Source organism: Temnothorax nylanderi, unplaced genomic scaffold (genome assembly GCF_030848795.1).
Source record: "Temnothorax nylanderi isolate EJ_2023f unplaced genomic scaffold, tnyl_v1.0 TNYL_tig0084_pilon, whole genome shotgun sequence".
Taxonomy (NCBI): Eukaryota; Metazoa; Arthropoda; class Insecta; order Hymenoptera; family Formicidae; genus Temnothorax; species Temnothorax nylanderi.
The window spans coordinates 573,747-587,387 of NW_027249146.1; the positions used below are offsets into that span (position 1 = coordinate 573,747).

At 31.1% G+C, this 13,641-nt stretch overlaps 3 protein-coding genes across 3 annotated transcripts; 2 read left to right on the forward strand and 1 right to left on the reverse strand.

The window, feature by feature from the left end:
* The first annotated feature begins 354 nt into the window (after window positions 1–354).
* Window positions 355–6,394, forward strand: LOC139774649 (5'-deoxynucleotidase HDDC2). Its single transcript, XM_071710068.1, has 4 exons — window positions 355–560; window positions 2,119–2,243; window positions 2,438–2,606; window positions 2,710–6,394. Exons 1-4 carry the CDS (start codon window positions 507–509, stop codon window positions 2,938–2,940), a joined length of 579 nt encoding a protein of 192 aa, XP_071566169.1. The 5' UTR covers window positions 355–506; the 3' UTR covers window positions 2,941–6,394.
* Window positions 6,395–6,531: 137 nt separating this feature from the next.
* On the forward strand, window positions 6,532–11,502 carry LOC139774648 (uncharacterized). The gene is made up of 4 exons (XM_071710067.1): window positions 6,532–7,753; window positions 9,331–9,592; window positions 10,095–10,241; window positions 10,379–11,502. The coding sequence occupies exons 1-4, from the start codon at window positions 7,530–7,532 to the stop codon at window positions 10,739–10,741; spliced, it is 996 nt and encodes a 331-aa protein (XP_071566168.1). The 5' UTR covers window positions 6,532–7,529; the 3' UTR covers window positions 10,742–11,502.
* Window positions 11,503–11,538: 36 nt separating this feature from the next.
* LOC139774650 (uncharacterized) lies at window positions 11,539–13,245 on the reverse strand. Its single transcript, XM_071710069.1, has 5 exons — window positions 13,149–13,245; window positions 12,615–12,824; window positions 12,354–12,458; window positions 11,862–12,153; window positions 11,539–11,703 (listed from the first exon to the last, which is right to left on the reverse strand). Exons 1-5 carry the CDS (start codon window positions 13,228–13,230, stop codon window positions 11,544–11,546), a joined length of 849 nt encoding a protein of 282 aa, XP_071566170.1. The 5' UTR covers window positions 13,231–13,245; the 3' UTR covers window positions 11,539–11,543.
* Window positions 13,246–13,641: the final 396 nt, after the last annotated feature.

A 13,641-nucleotide genomic window follows, 5' to 3' on the forward strand; every position in this document is an offset into this window, starting at 1 on the left:
AATCGCTGAAAGTTTTGAGCAATGAAAGAAATCATCTCGTCGCGTCGGTCTATCGCGCAAGGCAAAAGTACGAATATCCAAATTTAATTATCACGAAAAATCTTCCAATTTCAAGATTTTCAAGGTTGGAGGGCCGATATCACAGTCTCCGATTAACGTGATCCTCCGATTAAACTCACTCTTCGTCTCTTTCTAGGGGGACAGTTAGAAAGAGATGCAGAGTGAGTTTAATCGGAGGATCACGTTAATCGGAGACTGTGATATCGGCCCTGAATCGCCCGCTTCTTACTTGCTACGGCACTGAAGGCGCCCTAGGGAAACGATCGTTCGTCGCGATTGACTGCAATGACCGTTCACTTCCCGTCCCGCTTGATTTTTTTCGTCAGTCGTGGACGTGTTCGCTTCGCGGGAGTAGCGCAGTTGTCGGTGGTAGCCAGGGTTCAGCCAAAAGCGATTCTGTACGACTGACGGACACAAAACGGTCACGGGAATTCTAATCGATCGTGATGCAGGACACGAAGAGACTGCAGGAGTTTATGGAGCTGGTCGGCCGGTTGAAGGTAAATCCCGAAACGATACGCTCGCGCAGCTGTCAAATCCTAACATTTATACGTTTCGCAAGTGACCTTCGGTACTTGTGCAAAATGCCATTCTCGCCAGTACAGTTATTTCTGATTTCCTTCCGCGGAAATAGAATATCATAACGAAGAGAGTCAGGAAAGAAAAGAAGGATGGTACTGTGTGCAAAAAAGAAAGAAAGAAAGAAAGAAAATAAAACATACTTATATAAGAAGACGTCTCATGTTGCTGCTTGATGACATTTGATCACTTCCAATGAGATTATTGCCCTTTCTCCTTCCTCCTAACATGACTGTGTGTGAACATTGTTTTATGAAGAATCATGATTACAGGCGTTCTCGATGAAGATTTGAAATGGCAAAATGAGAAGGGTATAATTTGTTTTCTGACAATCGTGGTTGTCAGGAATTGATTGTGTTGAGAATGTCATTTCGTATTTTCGTATTCCTGTTTCGATGTGTTCTCAGTCTGAGTCGTCGCAGCAGGAATACAGAAGTAACTATTAAAAGAGAGAAATAGATAGAGAAATATATATAATTGTTGGTATTTGAGATATATGATCTATATAAAATTTCTAATGTTCGGCCTTACAGATAAATATATATACAATTGTATGAAAGTATACGTATATACATATTTGACCTTTGAACAAAACATCAAGGATAATTCAGTTTGTAGCTGATAGCTCATTGTATTGTACGATAGATATTGTCCTTTATACGCTGAAGTTAGTATTAACAAAGATCCTTTTCGTATCCTTTATTTTATTTGAACGATAAAAATGCATCAAGAAGTCATTGAATGTCTTTTGAACACTTTTCCAATATTAAGCTTGAGAATTTTTTAGAAGTATAAATGTACGACGTAAAGTCAAAAATAGAGAAAAAGAAATATTGTTTTTTTTTATTTAAATGTTTGAGATAAGACTAGTCTTATCAGTTATCACTGTGTCTCCAACCGATTAGCCCAGTTTATTTGTTAGCGTTAATAAATTCAAGGTTATCATTCTTTCAGTCTGTTTATTTACACTCGCGTAATTATGCTGACTAATGAACGCTTTGATAACTGACTTCATGATTCAACTGTGTGATGCAATTTTCTTTGTTTGCTAACTTGCATCGCGACAAATGCGATTAAATGAATGGAATTGTTAGATTAGATACGTTGCTGAATCAACACAGCTCTGTCTTTGATCATTCGGCATTCCATTGATTTTTTTATATACTTCCGACTCTACTTATGTGAATATAAGGTTCCATTTCAGGCTTTGAATTTCATGACATATTTTCAAGAGCTTAAAAAAATAAGTAATGATAATGCATAAAAATAAAGAAAAAAAATAATATCCTAGAAATCTCTATCAGTTTCTCTATCATTTTTATCTGAAACAAAAGAACTCGAATAATGTAACGTAATGTTTTATTTCTTGCTTTTAAAAACTTTTTTTTTATGTCAAGAGACATATTTCTTTAAAATGTGGAAAAAATTGATATTTAATATACTTTTACTTAAGCATGTTTTTGTTGTTATTCTTTTCAGCACATGAAAAGGACGGGATGGGTAAAACGGAATATACCTGATCCTGAAACAATCGCTGGACATATGTATCGAATGGCGATGTTATCATTTTTGGTGGATGGAAAAGAAAATTTAGACAAAACCAAGTGAGACATTATTATTATAGTACTCTTTTATAACTTGAAATTTTATAATCGCTTTTATAAAGTTGAATAATTTAATTATGATAATGATATATATTATATCATTATCATAATTAAGTTATTCAATTTTATAACTTATACATATATATTACAAGAAACGGTAAAAAATTAGCAAAATATAATTTTTCGATTTGCAGAATAATGCAGATGACGTTAATTCATGATTTGGCCGAGTGTATTGTGGGAGACATAACACCTTACTGTGGCATACCACCGGATGAAAAACATAGAATGGAAGATGAAGCTATGGAGGAGATTTGCAAGCTGCTAGGTGATAAGGGACCTGAGATACTACAAATATTTCGTGTAAGAGAGATACCACAAATATTTCGAATATCCTTATGTTATTCTAATTTTTCGTTGTGCCATTAATATTTATTAATATTTTCCCTGTTTCTTTAATGTTTAGGAATATGAAAAACAGGAATCTCCTGAAGCACTGTACGTAAAAGACTTAGATAGACTAGACTTGCTGATGCAAGCGTACGAATACGAGAAAAGGGATAACATTCCGGGAGAACTGGATGAGTTCTTCGTCGCGATTAATGGCAAGATCAGACATCCTTTTATTAATAAAATCGCCGTTGACATAACCGAAGAGAGAGACAAGTTGTGTCGCAATATCAATATCTCAAAATAGCAAAAGTAATAATTTAATGACGAAAACCTGGAAAAATAAGGTTGTAGATAGCTCAAATGATATTTTAAGCGTTAATCCGGTTACCATATCGCGCAGTATGACACAACGGCTATTAATATTAAACGTAATTTTAATACATAAGATTTTGATATAGGTAGTATAAAATAAGCATATAAAATTCTGTCATTTATTATTTAAGTTAATTTGATCGTTTGTTGCGCTGAAAACTGATCATATAGGTAAGAAATTTATGAGTTTCATATTTTTGGACGTCTTTCTACATACCAAATTAATAGTTTTCTTTTAATTATTTTCTTATCTAAAGTATTGTGGAGTGTAAAATATAAACGTATATTTTACATATCTCAATTATGTTTATTTTAACGTAGTTAATTTTCGATGCAGTAAAGTGTTTACCAAATATTACTTTTTAAACGTTACATACATTTCACAAAGAGAAGAAAGTTTAGCTTTCGATATTCCTTATAGGAATGGATATTAGTTTAAGCACTTTTATGTGCGGTTTAATTAACGGCAACGAAGAAATATGTATAATTACTGCCTTTTTATTTAAAAACATGTATGTAAGCGATTTTTCAGTCCTGTCAATTTGTTGACAATTCACTTTGTGTTGACATTTTACTTTTTGTTGACATTTCACTTTTGTGTTGCTTTAATGCGATTAGTTATTTTTTGAAATTCTCATCATTTTGTTCATGAATATAATAATGCGTTTTAATATATGTTTCATGCAAAACAATGTATATAATTTATTTTCTCGTCCCTTCCTACATTTAACAAGTTAATGTGAAATAAATTAAATTGGATACTTGTAACATAATTTTTTATAGTTTATATGTTTATATCAGCAAATTTTTTTTTAAATCATGTATCTCTAACCAATTATTTGTGTAATATTGGTGCCTACAACATTTTTTGCATTTTCAATTTTGCCAGTCACAATTTTATGAATGTTAAGATATTGAACACATCTAACATAAAGTGATATGTCTGATATTATATCGGATGATCAGATTAATTTGTTCGTGCATGAAAGTATAATTATTGGACTGTGACATTTATCATCGATATTTTCATTACTTAAGTGTTTTTTTTGAAATATTACGTATAACATATACCTACTTAGCTTGTTTGCCTTGCGTAAGAATATTGATTCAATCTTGCAAATGCGTCAGATTTATATATACTACATTACCTATAAATGTACGTAATAGACATGAGACATGACAAAAAAGACATAGGTACATTACTCGTAAATTATTATGAATTTCTAAAAGAAATTTATTAGGATTTACAATAATTAACAATTGTTAAACAAGAGCAAAGATAATACCATTATAAAGAAAGTAATCGAAATACATGTATGCTGTGCAGACATATACATGTGTGACTTTAAATTTAAATAGCAAAGATATTTAACTTTAGATATTTTATATTTTTATGGAGAAAAATTAAGAATTGTGCTATGTACAAAATTATTATTGCTATTACGCTAATGCTATTCGAACGCAATCATTGTTATTTGATATAACAGTAAAATATGTCTTTTTAAGAAATTGGGCAAGATTTTAATAACTTTTTGTGAATTTTATACATTCCGTCTCTTTTCTTCTCCACCACTTGAATCGCGTGCCGATTGCTATTCTTGAAATACAATTTTATACCAAAGCTGAAAATATAATACCACGTTATTATCAAACGTTATTATCAATGATAATCAATTTAATATTATTGATATCGATGATCGAAAATATCAATATTTATTTATTCTTCATACAAATGTGAAATTACTGATAGCAATTGAGTCAACTCTTAATACATTTTTCTCTTGCAGCAAAGTAATTTATTACGGATAATTTACGATTATGAAAAAATAATTCAGCAAAATTATTTTCAACGAATAATAATGGGATAAGTTTTGCCATCTGCATAATAATTAATTAATTAACGATGATAAGAACGTGGCAACACAAAATATTGAAACTTTTTCTTTGTATATAAAAATAAATGAATTATAATCAAAAGCATTGGTGTTATTAATCAAGAATAATAAAACAGAATAATAAACAAAATTACGGAGTTGATTGTGACAATTTAATGGTATATATACTTTCAGTATTAAATAGAATTTGTCATACATGAAAAGAATTACGTGTTATCATAATATCGACATAAATCGAATATTGAAAAGATCTTTACAAATAAAATAATTTATATTTTAAACATGAAATTCGAAAACAGTGAATTGAATAGTTTTCGTACAATATAAGTCGTATATATGTGTCGTATATATACATATAATTATCGAAACCGGATGAAGGTAGGCCGGGTACTATAGAGGTCATTTTTAAATAGCAAAAAGTATACTATAATCGTTATGACGCGAGGATTTGCCGTAGTCATACCGCTGTGTTGAAGAATAATCTTTTGCTATTGGTATTGTATGAGTTGGTTAAGCCTAAGTCACTTTGCATTGAATATTTTTAGAAAAGAATATTATACTAAATATCAGTGTTATCACGTGCATTTTATATTAGATAATATAAGTATTACAACTCAGCAGAATCTTATCAAGAGACACGGTAGTGTCTCGCGCCAAGTATACGCGAAGCGAGACCGCACCGTGACTCTTTTACGCGACGCGACGAGTTGCGAGTACCCGAGATTTCAGATTTACGTAGAAGGATGAAAGTCCAAATATCCATAATATAAATATATTAACGAAATTCGTGCGATCATTGTCAAGTTGTATTATTCAAATTTCTTAACAAAGTGTTTGCGTTTCATATTTACCTATAGAAATCTATATAAATTTAATTGCATTTTACGTACAGTGGAATTGTTACGAGCGATAAATGATATTTACGAGCAATAAACGTTATTTCAGTTGTCCGAACAATTTTTAAAATCTTTTTAAAGTGTGTGAGTGACAAATATATAACTATTTCATTTATGCAACAAATTTTTCAAATCTGTTAATTGGTTATATAGGGGAGAATTTTTGAAAACTCGATAAATTTTTTATCTTATAGTTAATCAATACGTTTGAAAATTTAATAAAATAAAATCCTATTAAGTATTGATTTAAATGTTTCATTGTTCAAAGGCACAAAAACTATTGAGCTTTAAATGCTTTTCTGTCCTATAACCAATCAACACGTTTGAAAAATTTAATAAAATAAAATCTTATTAATATTCTATTAACTCTTAAAAGTTTTATTGTTCAGAAGCACAAAAAATATTAAGCTTTAAACGCTTCTCAATGAATAGTTACGCAAATATAAACCCTAATAAAAAATTTTGTCTAATTTAAAAACTACATATACATATTTTCTCTAATGATATTATAGGAAACTCCAAAAACTATTAGTATAACAATTTAGAAATGTACAGTTCAAAAATTATATTAAATTGAATTGAATTATACACTTAATCATTTTTGCGCTTATTTCGTCCTTTGAGGGAGCAGTTGTACATTTTTTCAAAGGCATAACGATGTGATAGGTATTCAAATATTTATTAAAAATTTTCTACGTTAGTTTCGTTTACCTACACAATCTATCTCTTTCTTTCTGGATATGCCTTACATTACATATTTACAAACATGAATACAAATCTTGCGCTTATCTGCGCTTATTTATCCCTCCAAGAAAGCAGTAAGTGAGTAGACGTAGGTAAGCGCAGTCAAAGTTTGTATTCACGTATTGTGTGAAGATATAATAAGATATACTCAGAAAAAAGAAATAAGTCGGAGGTAAACTGAGTTAATGTGGAAAATTCTAAATAATAAATAGGTCAGGCTCGTTATATGTAAAAACAATATAGGAAAGTCAAAGGCCAAAATACAAGAAATAAAAGATGTTACTGTTAAATTAATCTATAATTTATTATTTAGTGATAGAAGAAACATTGTGAACGTTTCGACTGTATAATATTGTACTAAGCAGTCTTCTTCAGTACAATAATTGAAACAAAGAATATGAGAATTAAAAAGTAAACAACATATATAATATAAAAAGGCGGCATAACATAATATAAAGATGAATAAAGATGTATAACTTCATGGATAACAAAATATGAATCGTAAAAGTAAGATCGATAAGATCGACTATGGAAAAGATCAGAGACATGGCAAAGGTCACGAGTATAAAATTAAGTTTAAAATAATAATAAAATTTAAAATAATCTTAATTTTAGCATGCTTCTAGACTTGAATACATCAGAAATAGCTGGCTCGTAACAAGTATTGAAAAACATTTTTTTTTCGCTCGTAACCGACTGCATGTCGTGTTAGGCGGCATCACGACGATCGTATTGATTGACGTATTTGCGTGTCTGCCTGACTACGAGTGACTACCTGAAGCGGTCCATGTAGCGCTACAAATACTAGTATAGATTATTTTCTGATTGGTCAACTCAGGTTTGGACACTTCCGCTCCAGATATACTGGCGGAACAAGTAACAATCGGAGCCTACGAAAATCGGAGCGACACTCGACAGTCGTGCGATCGTCGTGCCGACGTAAATAACGCAAGAGTGACGCGCGAGACAACAACGTGGTGGTACGCATGGCGCAGCCGGCGAACGACGATCCTTGGTCGTCTTCGGTAACGGTACTGTCGAGATTCGGTGTTGAAGTTAAAGGGACGTTCGACTACGAGAAGTTCCGGACGCTTTGTGCTCAGCTGTTCGACGCGGACGAGGTCGAGCAACACGAGTGGAGGGCACGAGAGGTCTTCGAGCTGTTCGACGCAGATGCGGACGGCGCATTGAACGACCAGGAATTGCACAGGTGAGGCGTGCGCAAACTCTTCTGTCGAAATTGATCGAATGAATTTCATACACGGTTAAAAGCCAGAAGAGGTAATGAAAAAAACGCATAAGCGAAAGAGAGATATAGAAAATAAATAAGATATTAGTTTCTTCGCGCATATATTTCGAGGATTCATGTTTTTGCAACACGAATTCCGGCGTCGAAGCGACGTTTCGTTCTGAGAGGGAAAATGTATTTGAAATTTCGAAAATAATTTATTAGAAGAAATAATTTATTAGAAATAATAATTTATTAGAGATAATAAATTTTTGTGTAGATTTAAATTGAAAAATAAGTGCAATTAGCTAAAAACAATTAGCTGGAAATACCTCATTCAGACATACGTACATTATATAGTTGAATCTCTTTTTTATCTTTACTCATTTTCGCGGAGATTTTAATTCTTCTTCACGAAATTGGATTACTCAATTTTTTAGTTGAAATTTTCAGTATCTTATCTCGCTATTCCGAAAAATTAATTTAGATACAAAGTGATGCAACATGCTTTAGCTATATCTCCTGGAAATACCCGATATCGATCCAACCGGAAAAGGAAAGATAAAACGTCATGAATAGAATAAATAAAGATATTCCTTTTATAATAATATATCTTGTAGGGCAATTACAGTGATAATTAATAATTAGGATACCGACATTCGTTTAATAAATACATTTGTCTTTATAAACAATTCAAACTTATATTTTGCATGCTATTTTTTAAATATACTTATTCGTGCAAGGTTTGTTTTATTCTTCGATATAATATTTTTATTATTGTTGTTCTTCTCTGTTTTTAAATTAATTTAAAACTTATAATATCTTATGTATCTCTTAAATGAAAATAACCGTGAATTTCTTCATATATGTAACTCGTAATTAGATGTGAAAAATTCGCGGTTTTAATTTAATTATTTTTTATTATATTATATTATATATTGACATATTATGTATAAAAATAAATTCTATTCGCTAGTCGTTCATTTATTTTAAAAAATACATAGAATATAATCAATATTTATCAATATTATCAATTATTTATCAATATTGTCAATATTTAATTAATTTAGAATCAGGAAGAATAATGCAGTAAATAATAAAGAATTAAAAATATTATCAGAGAACAAAATAAATCTTGTACAAATAAATATATTTAAAAAATAGCGCGCACACAAAATGTAAGTTTGATTTTGTTCAAGGCGAATGTATCTATTAAACAAATATAACAAGTATCTCAATTACCTATTTATTATTTAAAAAGAAATAATATGCATTTTGATGTCAATGCCATGTATGACATATAAAATATTGAAATAAATAGCGGCTAGCGAATAGAATTTATTTATGTACATAATATGTCGATATATATAATATAATATAATTAAAAATAATTAAATTAAAAATAATATATATGTATAATTTTTATTTTCCAAACCATTTGTTAAATTTTACAGGCAAGAAAATAATTTTTTTGTTTACGCGAATAACGGGTTAAAAGCAAATTGCTAAGAGAGATAAAATCCGAATTGTTTTTCACAATAAACAAATTCCTGTTGCAGATGTTGTAATTGGATACATGCGACTATAAATCCCGTCAACGTTTTGATAGTCGTCGATGTACAGAACGATTTCATCGATGGCACGTTGGCACTTAGAAAATGCGGCTATGGGCAGGAGGGGTTGGAAGTGTTGGAACCGATTAATCGACTTCTGAAGGATGGTCGCTGGGACAAAGTGATATATTCGCAAGATTGGCATCCCGAGAACCACATCAGCTTCTTTGACAATTTGGCGATGCGCGAATTTCATCCGGAATCTAAGGTATTTAGACGACATGTCTGCCTGATAATAAAACAGTTTATTAGTAATTTGGATCATCAAACATAAATGGTTATATTCCTTTTTTAGAAATTGCGTTGCTATTTTTTAAAAATATTATACCTTAGTCATACATACTTACTTATTCATAAAATATTATACTTACAAGTAGTCATACATAAAACATTTTACCCAGACAGTGTGCATATCTAAAAGATGTCGTCTTTATATCTTTTAGACATGCGTACTGTCTGGATATAGATAATATAAAATATATAAATACAGATATCTAAATTGAACAGATATCTAAACAAATTCTTGAACAGTTCTTTTTAGATATGTAACTCCTGGATTTTTGTGTTTAGCTAGCACCTTTAAGACTTTTAAGTCGGTGGTGTTCTTTTATGATTTTAAACAATAAATCCTATCTGATTGTGAGATAAATTTATCCTGTAATCCTATAGTCCGAAATAGATCTAAAATAATCCTACAATCTGAAATATAGATCACTAAGGAAATAGCGAAGCCCTTCGACACCGTCGTTTTCTTGCAACCTCATTTAACGCAAATACTTTGGCCCAGGCATTGCGTTATGAACACCTGGGGCGCTGAGTTGCATAAAGATCTACTGATATTGCCTTCTTCCGAACGGGTAATTTAACAATTTTATATAGAAAAGTTAATAGAGAGCTGTGTTATCATATTTGACTAAAGATTCTTTAATTGTTTAGAACCGCATAGCAAAACTGATATTAACTTTTATACATTCTTTCCCTTTCTATACTTAAGATATATAAAGGTCAGCACCCAGAGAAGGAGACATATTCAGCGTTCGCAAAAGATACAGATGGTTCCTCGGAGCTGAATAAAATTTTGTCGGCCGCTGGTGCCACACACTTGTACGTATGCGGTATCGCCTATGACGTATGTGTGAAGCAAACCTGTTTAGATGGCTTGTGGTATGGTTATCGGTTAGCCGTGATTGACGATTGCTGTCGCGGTGTGAAACCCGATGATATAACGGCCACAAAAAAATTAATTACCGAAAATGGCGGCTTAGTGACGTGTTCCGACCATGTTCTGTCCTTGGTGAACAAAGGCAAGCATAGTCTGGTGATGGCACATCACGCCGCAAAGATAATTATGTCCTAAGACCTAAGACACGTACAAATTTCTTGAAAAATATTGACCATAATTTGTCGATTCTAAAGATTAGACTTAAAATAGAGAAAAAGATGAGAGATAAAAGGAATAGAGAAATTATTTTGTCGTTATTAGCAGTCATTGTAACGACTGATAACAAAAATAAAAAAGTAAACGTTTTTTTACTTTTTTATTTTTTTACTTCTAATCTTTTCCTGTTCTATTTTAAGTCTAATCTTTAGATTCGACCAAGACTCGAAATTAGACAATATTTTTTAAGAAAATTAAAATATTTGAATAGGAATAAAAATAAATAGAAACTAATTCGACAACCATAGAGTTATAATTACAAAGCGTAAAACGAATTCATCTTCATTCTCATGATTTAGTATAGCACTGTGTTGAAATGGAAATAGATATAGATAGAAATGAATTAATAGAAATATATGTAGACTGAAATTTGAAGTAAAACTTTAGTAATTTTCAATACATCAAGGTTACGTATCACATTAACAGCTCGTGACAAAAAATATTTATAAGTGATATAATTTATAATTAACTGTCAATTTGTTTAAATTTATGTAAAATTGCTACAAACGTTATCTGCACATAGTACCAAGAACAATCTAAGAATATATTGCATTTCTGATTAAAAATGTAATTTGTACTATTTTGATATAAAAAAGTGATTGTACTATTTTAATATGAAACTTTTATAATATAAATTACTAAAGATATACACATTTACAAATAAAAGTAATTCCTCAGTGTTCGTTTTGTCATCCTGTTTTCATCCGCCATTAAAACGCGTCTAATTTTTTTTATCAATCAATAATCGTGCTGTTCTTTCAATCCTGTTTGCCGATTCATCATCGACTGTCAATTCGCAGATATATCTTTGCCTCGAGCCGCAATCTTCACCTCTGTACGAGTAAATTTTTGACGATGCGTTGAAAGTTAACTTCAAGCATCTGCAATTTAAAACATTTTATAATGCAAATATTGGTTCACCATATAACAGAGCGTAATAAATTACTTTTTAACGAGCGCTTTGCAACATCGGCAATTATCGTGGAACCTATTCTATCTATGCAAAAATATTCTATTGCTATTTAAAAGCGATACCGACCTGCCATCACCAATAACGGGTTGTTTAGTATCTTGGTGAACCGGTCTAGCACTGCTCGCCCAGATCCATAAAAGTCCTGGATTTAAGCCACCTGTCCAGAAATTTTTGCCCTTCAATTTGGCGTCCGACATCAAACCCGCGATTACATCTTGGCTCTCTTCGATTGTGTTGAATTCGACCAAGTGTCCACCCATACCGCGGCAGAGACTGGCCGATGATTTCCAATTAAAATCACGATTACTGAAGTGATAGCAGTTTTGGCCCATTCTCGTGTAATTAGCAGGACAAGGTTCTGAAAAACCGATAGCAATAATAAACAACGATATAGATTAAATTAAGCTGGTAAATAACAAATTTGCCTTTCTTTCTTAACTTTCAATTAATGTTTTCTGAATATTTGTAGTATGAAAGAAGAAATGTAATATGGGTTGATTATAATCATTTATTTCACATCGAAATCAATGACTTTTTTTTATAGTAAGGCAGTTTTACCTTTTATTTTATTATTTCCTGCAATAACGTAGTATAACAATTCTTCTGCTCTTCTTACTCGTTTTTCTAGGTGGTCCACTCGGTATACCAATTTCTCAATGGCACCTGTAAATTTCAATTTAAGATTCTTGAATCTTATTCTTTTAATAAAGAAAAAATTCTCTTATAATTTTTCTCTTCTCTATAATTGTTGTAATTACTTATAAATTATATTGATGATTGAAATTATGAAGTCTCTTTTAAATCTTTTATAAATCGTACCAAGTAGATAAAGATCAGTTTCAGAAACGTCTCTTTTATTTGATGCGGCGATTTTAGTCGACACTGTCACAGTCTTATCATCAATCTTTATTACTCGTGCGGCACGAGTATTGTTGGATTGAAGGGTGATCCAATTTTCGAGAACCTCTGCCCATGGACCATGATTCATTGTAACAGTTGTTATATTCGGTTGGGATGATGATGGCACAGCTAATAAAGTTATAGTGATTATATCAGAAAATTCGATCGCACAATCGGATAATTTGGATTGATAATTCGGATTAATAATTAAAGATTTAATAATCTAATAACAAGAATGTAATATAGTAATATAATTGCATAATAATAATTAAAGATGACATTAGAAAAAAATAGATTATTACGAGTAAGAGTATACACTTCGTACATGCTTTTATCGATCTTGTTAACTTTTCTAAAAAAATTTTAGTGATTATAGAGATAACATTAATCTTATTCTTCTGCTTTCTTAACATAAATTGTAAAAATATCGTATGTATAAATTATAATACGTACCTGATAGCACGCTGACGATTGCTATCAACGTGATAAGCGTAATTGAAGAATATAATTGCACGGCTATCTTTCCCGTCGTCATGGTTTTGAGACCGAAGAAGAAATACAGCACAGAGATGAGATCTTAGATACAGGAACTGAGAGGCCGGCGTTCAACCTTCCACGAAATGTAAAGTAAACGAAATAAAGATACTCCGTTTATCATCTGAATCAATGTTGGCGGTATCTCTGACTTTCTCCAGGAAAGTTTATACGGTGGCATGTTGAAATAGCAAACATCCGGATGTAAAACGAGTACGTTGGAAAATTTCTTTACACACTCATATACGTGATGTAACGACGTAATTTACAAAAAAGTAACTTTCAGATAATACATGTAAGAGAATGTATGTATTTGAAAATACAAATATTTGCCTTTTTAAGAAAATTTGGATACTAAAATATAATATTATATATGCGTTAAGGAAATGAAGTATTTTAAAATAAGAAATAT

Bases quoted from the DNA above. Each gene is read 5' to 3' on its own strand.
- LOC139774649 (XM_071710068.1), top strand. From the start codon at position 507: ATGCAGGACACGAAGAGACTGCAGGAGTTTATGGAGCTGGTCGGCCGG. The intron at 561-2,118 runs GTAAATCCCGAA...TATTCTTTTCAG, and splicing joins AGCTGGTCGGCCGGTTGAAG to CACATGAAAAGGACGGGATG. The intron at 2,607-2,709 runs GTAAGAGAGATA...TTTAATGTTTAG, and splicing joins AGATACTACAAATATTTCGT to GAATATGAAAAACAGGAATC.
- LOC139774650 (XM_071710069.1), bottom strand. From the start codon at position 13,230: ATGACGACGGGAAAGATAGCCGTGCAATTATATTCTTCAATTACGCTT. The intron at 12,154-12,353 runs GTAAAACTGCCT...TCGGTTTTTCAG, and splicing joins AGGAAATAATAAAATAAAAG to AACCTTGTCCTGCTAATTAC. The intron at 11,704-11,861 runs GTCGGTATCGCT...TTTAAATTGCAG, and splicing joins CCCGTTATTGGTGATGGCAG to ATGCTTGAAGTTAACTTTCA.
- LOC139774648 (XM_071710067.1), top strand. From the start codon at position 7,530: ATGGCGCAGCCGGCGAACGACGATCCTTGGTCGTCTTCGGTAACGGTA. The intron at 7,754-9,330 runs GTGAGGCGTGCG...TTCCTGTTGCAG, and splicing joins AACGACCAGGAATTGCACAG to ATGTTGTAATTGGATACATG. The intron at 9,593-10,094 runs GTATTTAGACGA...TCTGAAATATAG, and splicing joins AATTTCATCCGGAATCTAAG to ATCACTAAGGAAATAGCGAA.